This window comes from Anolis carolinensis, chromosome 2, assembly GCF_035594765.1.
Source record: "Anolis carolinensis isolate JA03-04 chromosome 2, rAnoCar3.1.pri, whole genome shotgun sequence".
Lineage (NCBI taxonomy): Eukaryota > Metazoa > Chordata > Lepidosauria > Squamata > Dactyloidae > Anolis > Anolis carolinensis.
In genome coordinates, this window is record NC_085842.1 from 254986317 (window position 1) to 254998696 (window position 12380).

The window sequence follows — 12380 nt, forward strand, 5'->3', positions numbered from 1 at the left end:
GCCCTTCTTGATACTGGATTGAGTATGGTTGGACAATTTGAACATTATGACTAACCTGAATCTCTATTCTCAGATGTATTATTAAGAGCTGTCATTAGGCTGGCAAGTATGAGATGCAGGAAATTTTCTGTATGTAAATGAAATATATTCTTCATAGAAATATGTTCTACATCCTTCTTGTTGGCCTTTCTCATATTTTAAAATCTTTTAACTTCACTCAGCATGTGATTTCATTCCACAATGCTCATGTTGCTTTTATTTGATTGCTTTATTTGACATATTTGCTGGTTTTTTAATACATTATATTGTTTTTTCATGTTTGTGTATGTTTGTGTGCGTATATGTTTAATGGCATTATGCTGTTAATAGAAACTGGTGTCTACTTCTGTGCTACCAAATTCATATAAGGGCATGATCGGATGAAGAGGAAGACGTTTTGGAACCATGGATGAATGTGAATATGGTTCACTTTCATGCTAGAGAATAAATCGATACTGGAGATGAAATGTTGGCAAAGGTTAGACTGATTTTCCCATAAACAAAATAATAATAATAAGGAAGTCTCATTTACTGTAAGTAGCATTGCATCCACTTCTACCCAAGTAAGAAGTAATTTGCCATTTAAATGCAACAAAACATTTGCATTCATTATTTCAAACGCTCAGTAAAAAGAACATTAATTAACTCCTTTTTGACAATTGAGAAATAAAATTCAAACAAAAATGAATACAAAAGAAAACATAAGCAAGAAGATGATTGCTTTTGAATGCTGTCCAATCCATCACAAAAGTATTTCAATGCAACCTCCTATTTGTAAAATGTCATTATGACACTCCGGTGTTAGAATCACAACATAAATTTGTTTCTTAATTGCAAAAAAGCTACTGAAAACACTGCTGTGTGATTAATCATAAATTTTGTATGTGTAAAACTCAAGAAGGTATAAAAAACAGTGATGGTAGTGAATCAATATTACCGTGTAGCAGTTTCTAGAGTGAAAGACAATTTTCACTCCATATGTTGCAGATCAATTGGCAAGTTAATATTGGTAGATTTTCTAGCCAAAGACTTAAAATGAGGTAAATATGAAATCTGGCATGTAACACAATATTGTTGAATTGCAGGGGAAAGGATCAGGGAAGCTAAACTTTAATTTCAAGCACAGGTGTCTTTTATAACAGAAAGTTCACACAGTGCCTATTCAATATTTCAACAATGCACAGGGGATATTATTCATTTCTCTAACCCAGAAGTGGGAAACCGCATTGATGAGTGCCCCACATCCAGGTTTGTGGAAATGCCAAAAGAGCACATGCTTATAATTTCATTATTTATTTAATATTTATATTTAATTATTAATTTAATTTTAAAGGAAATGCTACATGTAGATAAAAACAGGTGTGTGTGTGTGTGTGTGTGTGTGTGTGTGTGTAATTAAATTTGTAAATAATTTGGTACCTACCTAAAATTGTACTTATCTTCAATACTTCCTTTGGTATTTTAAAATTCCGAAAACTAAAGTGAAATCATTGGCATTTTAAAAAATGATACCGTATTAACAATAAAGGTATTGTAGATTGAACAAAAAAATCATTTTTCAATACTGGAAGATACCTTGTGAGCTATTCCAGCACCACCTTAAGTATTCTCATTTTAAAAGCACAGAGTTAATAACACTTACCAGCACCTGCATTAACCATATGTTATTTGACTGTTTTCTGGACAGACAGCCCTGTACTATAGTTGCTTAAGTGATAGGAAGTGTATTAGTGATTCCATTCTTCCACTGATCATCTTCAAAAATATTATTTATTATAATGCAATAGGAAAATGGGATCAGTTGTCCTCTTTGTTACTGTTGAAATGTTCTCTGAGGACTTATTTGCAAACATTCAGAAGGACAGAACGAACATCAGAGAGTACAAGGAGTCACAGGGTTCCTCCTCCTTCAAGTGGTATGCATGCATATGGGGCTCCAGTGGTGGAGAGGACTTCAGATGAGCCTTCGGAGTCCTTTTGACTCCTTCCAGGGATTTTCTTGTAAAGACTGAACTGAAATACCTATTTCATTATATAAAATTCAGGGTTCCCCTCTCTTCATTCCCCCTTGGCAGGTCTCAATCTTTTAGTTTGCAAATAGGCATACTATGATCCCCTCTATGATTGAAATAACTACAGCTATCAATTGTACTATTAATAATAGTTTGTATCATAGTGCACTGTCTATGGTCCATATAAATATTGTTTTTTCCCCATCCCTTTCTCTTGAAAAGCCAGGGATTATACTAGTAAAGTCACATTCACTATCTCTGTGAGGAAAAGACTTCGGATGTCCTTTCACTCTTCTTGATACATTTCAGTACTTTCTCTTGTTTAACACTTCTGCATGTGGAAAGAGGAAAAAATTTTCTGACTGTTCCTGATTCATTTCAAACAACTGCTGTCTCACTTTTAGGATCCAGGTGGGGTGCATGAGTTGTGGGTGTGGTGGGAAATGCTCAGATGTATCTCTTAATCAATCTGCTAGCCTGAATCATCACAGTTGTGGTTTGCCATTCAATTCCACTGGCAAATTGTATTATGATTTCTCAATTTTATGTTTTCTGGACACAATGTGTGGCCTGGTATAACACAAGAGAGAAAGGATGCAGAAAAATAAATTATTATTCTTATTTTAAGTGTCTTATGATCATGACAGTATCAATCTATAGATTTCATGTCAAGGGACAAAAATGTGGTCAGTCTCTCAAAAGAAACTGAAAATGGAAAAGATTTATAACATGCAAATAAAAGCCATGGCAGGGAAATGTGATTTATGAACTTTCCTGCAAAAATGCTATGAAATCTATGGCTATTTTTAAATATTTATATTCAATTTAAATTTTGCATTCACACTATGGAAAAGCTATGAAAAAAGGATTTTTGGGATCATAGCTAAAAATGTCTGGATGCTGAGAGCAAACTGGATGCCAGGTGCTGAAAACAAACAAATCCCAGCTCAAATGAAGCTCCTGAAAATCCTCTAATTGCATCTTCAGAGGTCAAAAGGTAATGTGCTATAAATGACTGCAATATAATTACTTACGATCACCCTGGCAAAGTAAAGGTCCAAGTTTGTAAGCAGCTTCAGAATTTGGTCGATCTGTATCTGTGATGAAAATCTTTGTTACAGGCAAGTGTTCTTTATAAGTGAGGACACCTGTGTCATTTGTCCTAAAAAAAAAAAAAAGTAAGGACACAACATTTAAGATAGTGCTCCAAATAAGTCATAGCTTTGTACATTAGAATGTGAAGAAACATTATGGCCTTCGTGATAATTCTACACATCAAAGATGTAGTGAGATAGAACAGTCAAGACATAACAGTTCCTTGCCTAAATGCATTTATAATATAGGCTTAGGACTACACTCCTCAACAGCGTACAATAATATTGTTTTCCAGAAATGATGTAGCATGGACTAGTTTTAGAATTAGCATCTATCTTATTGGGAAATTCATTGAGGTCTTAGAACAAATTAGGTATTTATTTAGATATAATTCTAAAAAGAAATTCCATGTCTTTAACTGGGATGCACAAGAAAGTATATCCAGGTTAGTTAAAATGAAGCATATAATAAGTCTCATATGCTTCAAACCTAAGTAACACACCTTAGTTATATTTCCATTTAAAGACCTTTTGTGTGGTTACACCTTCTAACCTCGGGGCTCCATTTGGAAGAGCCAAAAAAAAATCATCCATGCCCCATAACTGGTGCAAAGTAGTTTGTCTTTATGGTTCCATTACATAGGTGTGTGTCCAGATACATATTTGAGTCCCTTGTACAAAGAATGCGTAATTGAGTAACAAGTTTCCAAAGTGGCATTTCAATTCACATGAGAAGCTGCCTTATAGATTCCATCTAACCCAGAGCTGTTAACACTGATAAGAATTGACTTTCTATGGTTGTAAGTAGGAGTCTTTTCTAGCTCCACCAAGGGACACCAGGGAGTGACCCAGGGATCTTTAGCATTCAAAGCATGTGTTTTGCCAATCAGCTAGAGCCCTTTCTCCGTTCCACTTCAAGAACATCATTTAATCAAGGTCAAAAGACCATTATTAATTACTGAAACAAAGTGCAGCCCTAACTTTCTCATGTTTTACATCTAGTGATACCTAATGTTAAGGTTTCCCTAAATTACTATCAGAATAGAAGAATCTTACATTTGTAAAGTATTATATTTCATTAAATGTCAGATGGCCATTTGCTCATTTGCTTTCTTTTGTTATGTCTAACAATTTTCATGCACTGCCTTTTCAGTATTATTATTCATTATAAGTAGAAGTCCAATTCCTTGTTATTCATGGAGAGGACTCAGCTGAATCTGTTTTCAGCCAAGGGAATATGACAAGTGGAAATATTGACTGATGTGGCTGATTGTCACTCCACTTAGTTGTTGTGGAGCCCTCGCACAATCCTGATGGCCAATCTACTAAATGAGACATTTGAATGCTCCATTCCATGCCTCAGAGAACAGGAGTATATCTGAATAAAGACCCAGATTTTTCCAGCTACAGAGAAATTTTGAGATGATGATATGAACATGAGCATTGGCACTATTCTCCAAACAACTAGGACAGATTTTCAAAGCTGCACACCTAAGACTAGGTCCTTAAGTCAGGGGATAGTGGTGGAATCCATTGGGTAGTGGGGCAAATCCACCGGAGAGCAAATGAAACCATGCTTAAGAGCCCCACATTGCCTTCATTGCCCCCTTCCCCATCACACAGGGGAAACTTGTTGACCAGCTTCCCTCCGAGCTGTCCCCAGCTTAGCTAATGCAAACACTGGTAGCCACCCGTGTTCTCAGAGTTCTGTCCTATGATGCTGCCAGGATGGAGCCCCACCAGAAGTAACTGCATCATGTGATGGGCTCCAGTAGAATCTATCCTGGCTCTGTCCTTGCCATGTCCTAGGACAGAGCACAAGTCCCATGTGATGAGAACATAGGTTGCTGAGTCTACTTTCTCCCACACTTGTGTTCAGAGAGTGCAACAGAGCAAGGGAGACTACTGCACACACAATGTTCTTTATTCATTAGCTATTATATTTTAAAAATATAAAAATCTAATTTTAAGAAGTTCTTTGTCCAGGGTGACAGTCTCCCTAGGTTGAAAATGCTGCTGTTGAATGCCAGGTCTGTAAATGGAAAAGCAACTTCCATCCAGGACTTGATTCTGGATGAGCATGCTGATCTGGTTTGTATCACAGAAACCTGGTTAGATGAGATTGGGGGGTTACTCTATCTTTCAGCTCTGCCCACCAGTATTCTCTGTACAGCAGCAGCAGCAGCAGCAAGCAAGCAAGGCCTGGGGGTGGGGAGGTGGAGTTGAAGTGGTGATTCCATCCCCTGACTAGGTTCCCTATCTCACAGCCAAAGGCATTTGAGTGTATTTATCTAAAGGTGGATAGCCAGGACAGAATAGGAATTCTATTGATGTAGAATTCCCACCCTACTACTCAACAGTCTCCCTTTCTGAGCTGGCCGGAGTGGTCTCAAGGTTAGTGTTGGAGTCTCAGCAGCTAATAGTGTTGGCAGACTTCAGGATTCCATGATGAGATTGCCCTGTTGGGAGTGGCTCAGGACTTCATGGAGGCCATGATTCTGTTCCAAGTGGTGTCTGGTCCTACACATGCTGCTGGGCACACCTTGGACCTTGTTTTCTATGCAGGATGGGATGATGGTATTGTGATACGGAGGAAGGTGTAACAGTTGATTTGTCATGGACTGATCACTACTTGGTCAGGTTTAGACTTGCTGGGACTCCAAATCTTCATAGGGGTGGGAGACTGGTTAAGATAGTCCACCCCAGGTGGCTTATGGATCCGGATGGATTACAAATGGCTCTTGGGGATTTTCCTGTCACCTCAGCAGGCAATTCTTTCAAAGCTTTGGCTGACCTTTGGAATAGGTGGACATAATCGCTCCTAAACATCTCCTGTCTAAGAGCAGAGCCAAACCAGCTCCCGGTTTTCCAAGGAGCTGGTGGTGATGAAGTAAGTGAGATAGAGACTAGAGTGACATTGGTGGAAAACTCAAAGCGAATCTGACCAAGCACAGGCTAGTTTGTGTTTGAAAGCTTACTGTGTGGCAATGGAGGCAGCAGAGAAATTGTTCCTTGCTTCCACAATTGCCTCTGCAATAAACCATCCATCTGAGCTGATTTGAATGGTCAGAGGGCTATTACATCAGTGGTTCTCAACCTGGGGTCCCCCAAAGTTTTTGGCCTTCAAAAACATCTGGGAAATCCTAACAGCTGGTAAACTGACTGGGATTTCTGGGAGTTGTAGGCCAAAAACATCTGGGGATCCCAGGTTGAGAACCACTGTATTACATACTGGTCCTGGTCCTCAAGGAGAAAATTATAACCATTCAACAGCCTACTGTGAAGAATTTGCAAGAAACTTTGCAGATAAAGTAATTCAGATCTGTTCCAACTTGAATGCTGTTATTGATACAATTCCAGTGGATGTAACTCTGGCTCCTGCTTGTCCAATGTTGGTGGATACCTTTCAATTTGTAAAGCCTGAGGATGTGGACAGGATATTTGGAGAGGTGAGAGCTATCACATGTATTCTAGATCCTTGCCCTTCCTGGCTGATCAAACAGGCCAGAGGGGGAAGGGCAGAGTGGGTAAAGTTGGTGGTCAATGCCTCCTTGGAACAAGGTAAAATTCCAGCTTGCCCAAAGGAGGCAGTTGTGAAACCTACGTTAAAAAGCTATCCCTGAACCTCTCTATAATGGACAACTATTGGCCAGTGTCCAACCTCCCTCTTTTGAGCAAGGCTTTGGAGTGTGTGGTGGCCTCCCAACTGCAGGGATTTCTGGATTAAACAGATGATCTAGGTCCATTTCAATCTGGTCTCTGGCCTGGTTATGGAAGAGAGACAGCTTTGGTCACCTTGGTAGAAGACCATTGCAGAGAGCTAGACAGTGGTGTATGTGTCCCTGTTGGTTCTCCTGGACCTCTTGGTGGCTTTCGACACCATTGACCATGGTATCTTCCTGGGCTGTCTCACTAGGATGAGACAGGAGGCAATGTTTTACAGTGGTTCTGTTCCTTCCTGGAGGGTCGAACCTCCAGAAAGTGGTGTTGGGGGACTCCTGTTCAAACCCCTGGCCATTGTCCTGTGAGGTTCCTCAGGGTTTTGTTTTGTTCCCATACTGTTTAACATATACATGAAACTGCTGGGAGAGGTTATCCAGAGTCTAGGAATGTGGTGCCACCTATATGCAGATGATACCCAACTCTACTACTCCTTTCCAAGGGAGCTATCCTGACCCTAAACCAGTGTCTGTCATCAGTGTCTGTCATCATCAACCCTCCTACCAGTAACATGCTTTGTGTGTGTGTGTGTGTATACACATGCACACACGCACACACGCACACACATGAATATATATAATATTAATATTAATAATAATATTATGTTGTAATACAATGTAATAATAATTATAATTCACTATTATAATTGTATATTTATATTACATGCAATATTACTAATAATATTGCAATATAGTTGTATAATATAATATATTGTATGCATATATACTTGTAAACCGCCCTGTGTCCCCTTCGGGGTGAAAAGGGCAGTATATAAATGTCGCAAATAAATAAATAAATAAATAAATAAATAAATCAGTAATGAACTTGATGAGGGCAAACAAACTGAAATTTAATCCAGAAAAACAGAGGTGCTCCTGGTCAGCTGGAAGGCAGATCAGGGAATAGGGATTGGGTTACACTCCCCCTAAAGACACAGGTCCATAGTTTGGGGGGTCTTCCTGGACTCAGAGTTGAACCTGGAGGCCCAGGTATCTTCACACAATTAAGACTTGTGCACCAATTGCACCCGTTACTTGAGAAGCCAGATCTGGCCACAATGACACATGCCTTATTTACATCCTGTCTGGATTACTGTAACATGCTGTATGTGGGGCTCCCTTCAAAGAGTGCTTGGAAACTTCAGCTGGTCCAAAGAGCTGCAGCCAGGTTACTGACTACAGGGAGCAGAGCTGTTCTACTCTGGAACTCCCTGCCCAGGGAAGCCAGAATGGTCCACTCCCTGCTGTCCTTTTGGTGGCAGGCTAAGACCTTTTTATTCAGGCTTTTAAAGAAAAAAGTTTTTAAGATCAAGTCAGGAGTTGTTGTGGTTTTTAGTTTTAAATATGTTTTTGTGGTTTTTAAATTATTTTTTAATTCTAATTGAGATTTTAAGGATGATATTTAATTTGGAATGACAGAAAAGCTAACTTTCGAAAGTACCTTCTGTGGAATCTTTGCTGCTTGAAAGCATTTTTGAATCTTCAAAAAATCATTTCAGAAAGAAACAAATGCTCTGATAGGTTACATTTCTCAGAGGAAAGATAATTTCACATTTTTAAATTCTCTGTGTTTATGAGAATAATTACCATTCATTTCTGTCAGCATCACAGTTACAGTCATGTTGGGAATCAATGCAGCTGCCTTGTACTCCACAAGCACATTTCTGAACATCTGGTTTGGAACCTCCCCAGTAAGTCTGGGTCTCATTGACTTTACCAATCCACCAGCTGAATGGAATTCCATCTAAAAGACAAATTAGAAAACACAGGTGCTTTATATATTGGTTCCAATTCCACCTTTGTTGTATTGCTTCATCTCAAGAAAATTCACATAAAAAGCCTCAATAAGTTTGAAAATTTGATTACTTTAAAATAAAATTAGCTCTACTTCAAAATGATAAGATTTTTCATTTTAATGTTTCATTATCATGAACTAGCTTACTGTCAAGGTTTATGCTTACATCTCATTGGAAGAAGAGAACTGATAGTCCCTAAATCAACCAGGCATGATATTAGAATCATTTATCTTAAGGAAAGCATTTATGCAATTTCCTTTATGATAGTATGTGAAAAAAAGAGATGCCCTTGCCCAAATACCTAATTTATTCCATGAAGCTAAGATCAATAGAAGATCAAGAATCCACTTAGTGAGGAAATTAGATAATTAAGCCTTATCTAAGAAAGATGAGTCTCCATAATAAAAGTAATAATCATAGCTTATTATTAATAGTAATAGGCATAATACTTAAGCAAATACTGAGCATTTGGATCAATCTTCTGTTGGGAGAACTGCAAATGTGAAATAAAAGATCTTGCAGCAAGTTGCAGTTGCAAAGGTGGAGCCTCTTTAATAACTGTTTTTCATAATTGGTCTAATGTGATAAGAAAGAAACTTTGACCAATTTTACTCTCAGTCCAGTTCACAGTGAAAACGAGAGCTATAGTTAGATCTTAATTCTACCGTACTGTATGTTAAATAAAAAAACACTACCAATTAAGCAGAGCAATAAATGCACAAAATAGACAGAAAAGGGTAATTACTGAAGGATCTGAAGCATGAAGATAATCCATCTTGAAGGAGGAGAATGAAGGAAGGTGAACTTTGCAATGAACGTAAAAGTGAAGCCACAGGGGGGAAATAAGGTTCTATTAAACTGCATGGCAACACACAGGTGGATTCTGCTTTTGTTGCCTATGTGCATTCAAGCTTTCCACAATAACCTCCCACTATGAAATGTGGATATGTTCCTCTTTTTTCCTTCAATAACAACTGTCAGCACTTATTGCAGATCACTGTCAGACAAGCCCTCTGCTTCTTTTACAGTCTCTCAGTTTGCAAAAAATATTAACTCATGCAATGCAACTGTCAGCATAGCAAGCCTTCAAGAGAAAGAACCATAATTCCAGGAAAAAAATAATTTAACCAGAATATGCACAATGGCACAAAACCCCTTTCATGTTTTTAGCTTTGCAAAGTTACCCCTGGATGGAAGATACAGAAACATGAAGAAAATCTCTACAATTTCCACACCCTCTTATTTTTGAATGCGACATTTATATACATTAGTATGCAGAAACAGAGAATATAGTGGCTCAGGAGTACATGCAAAGCCATTGTTGTGAATGGTGATCTATCCCCATTTCTTTCATGACTTCAGGGAAAGTTTTAAAAAGTGTATATGGAATGGAATATTTAATGGACCATCTGTGACTTTACATCTTATATCTCTTTGAAATTAAGCATGTGCTATAATCTGAAGAAAGATTCTTATCTGAGCTCAACTACCACACAAAGAGAACCCCGAACACAGCAAATTGCCTGGCCATTTTTCTTGCTTTCACATATCTAAATTGTACAAGCTATGCTATATACTGTACAAACTTGAGACTCTGATACAGAAATACACAAATTTGATCCCAGACCATGTTTTCCTCTGATGATGCCAGCCACAGATGCAGGAGAAACATCAAGAGAAAATGCTGCTAGAAAACGGCTATACAGCCCAGAAACCACAGAACACCCCAGTGATTCTGGCTGTGAAAGCCTTTGACAATCAATCTGCTTTATGTTAACCAAGACTTAGTGAAGTTTTTTTTATTTCTACATTTTTTAAAGACAAGTAACTTTTTGAACAAGCAAACAACTGATATTGTGAAGAAAGTGGGTGAGGACAGCCTTGTTTGGATATTGAGAGAATGAAGAATTGGCAAAACAATGAATTGCTTTTGGATATCTCAGATTACTGGTGAATCTTCCTCACAAAAGAAGGAGCCTAGGAGAGGGATAAGCCAAGTCTCCAAATGCAATCCAATTTCTATTCATAGATCGAGGCTGAAAACAGTCCTCTGGAGGGAAGAAAGCAAACCAGGGTAGTTTTTATCAGAAACTCTGGACCAGCGAGCTTGATGGCTGAGCAACCTGGGAAATAATATCAGGCACAAGAGATGGATTTTAAGTTGTCCTTTTATTTAATTCTGTATTGTTTGGTTGATTCTTCTTGAGAACTGCAAAAGTGGGAGTAACTAAGTATGTTCCCCTAATAGAGCTTTCCCCAAGCCTCCTCTGCAGTTTCCCTGGACTCCAAGGAGGAGAAAGGATCTGCTATGAACAAGCTATTGTCCATCAAATTTAATGTTAATCTAAATCATAAACAATGTAAGATGTTCAAAAATGCTAAAGTAACGTTTCCTTGGTAATTCCCCATAGTGAAAAAATATAGAAACCTTCTCCTGCCTTTGCAGTTTTCAAGAAGTCTGCTTATAAAGCCTTATTATTTGCTTACAGTCACACAGATTCCCAAACTGTCAGAGTTCCTTGTCATCAGTATGAACACTTCTAGTTCATCTTTGCCCTCTTCCTGAGAGTCAACTTCACTGGGATTTAAATAAAACACAATAGTTGATAATGACAGCCAGATCATATGCAATTTAAGGACCTGTGCAAAGAGGTTATAGTCCCTGTTTCAAGAATATAGAAAAAAGTTTAAAACTTTGAATGATATAGGATAATAACTCATCAATTTTTTTTAGTTGAATAGACCAAATTATCTGGAAAGGGAAAGCTGAAGCAGTTGTTTGTGTACTGATATGAATTTGGTAATGCTATTAAAGGATTTAACTAAGCAGTGGTTAGTCCAGGTTCTGGCTTGGCTTTGAATGCTAATAATCAGATGAAAGTGAAATGATTCATTTGATTTGGCTTCTATTCTGGAACAATGCACATGTTGACTATAGAGAGAGAGAAATCACTCAATATGTTTTCCAAACATTCCTTTAATAATCTTTTATATAAGAATGAATATGAAGTGCAATGAAACCCTATTTCTGACTAAACAAAATAATACTGCCTATATTTTTTCCTTCATTAATTAAATGCTGAATTTGTCATATGCACTCAATGAAAGCATTTATCACCAGAGAAGGAGTGGTAAGTTTTGTTTCAAAACACTTTCTCCACAGCTGTTGGCAAGTTTTGGTTAGAAAACTAGAGAACTTCTCTGGTTGCTTGGAAGTATCAAGCTAACAGTTGGTCATCTACCTCCATCTTATGAGCAATCTCTGGCATGAGAGGGAATTGTGACAAGGATCCCAATTCTCGTCTGCTGAACTAGAAATCATTTGTGGGAGAAAGGAGGACCATCAGGCAGCTGCTTCCCAAGCAACAAGGAAACAGATACCTATCAAGCAACACAGTCAAGAAAAGAAGCTACTTTACAGTAATAATGTGTGGATTCTGGATTCATGCTGGGATTCACTATGTAGCACTCCAACTACAATGCTTATACATCTATAAATCCAGTGAAGGACTCCTGCCTATATATGTATTTACTGACTGACTTATTAATTAGCATTTGAGTGTTAAAATTCCCTGATAGGCCTGATTCACCATCAGAGACAGCTGATAGTTTCTATTCTTGAGCGGGATACTGAATTTGCTTTCATATTTAGTCTAAACTTTATATATGATTGTTCACCTTTCTGGCTTCTCCCTGCAATAACCTTGGGCAGTTCATTTA

The 12380-nt window shown here is 38.0% G+C and overlaps 1 protein-coding gene across 5 annotated transcripts in view; it reads right to left on the bottom strand.

The window, feature by feature from the left end:
* cntnap4 (contactin associated protein family member 4) overlaps window positions 1-12380 on the bottom strand; it is a 338818-nt gene that overhangs the window by 66246 nt on the left and 260192 nt on the right. For all 5 annotated transcript variants that reach the window (XM_008103192.3, XM_008103191.3, XM_008103193.2 and 2 more), the window contains 2 exons: window positions 8452-8608; window positions 3086-3213 (listed from right to left, as the gene is read on the bottom strand). In XM_008103192.3, the coding sequence (XP_008101399.1) occupies window positions 3086-3213; window positions 8452-8608 (285 nt within the window). The remainder of the gene's footprint in view (window positions 1-3085; window positions 3214-8451; window positions 8609-12380) is intronic.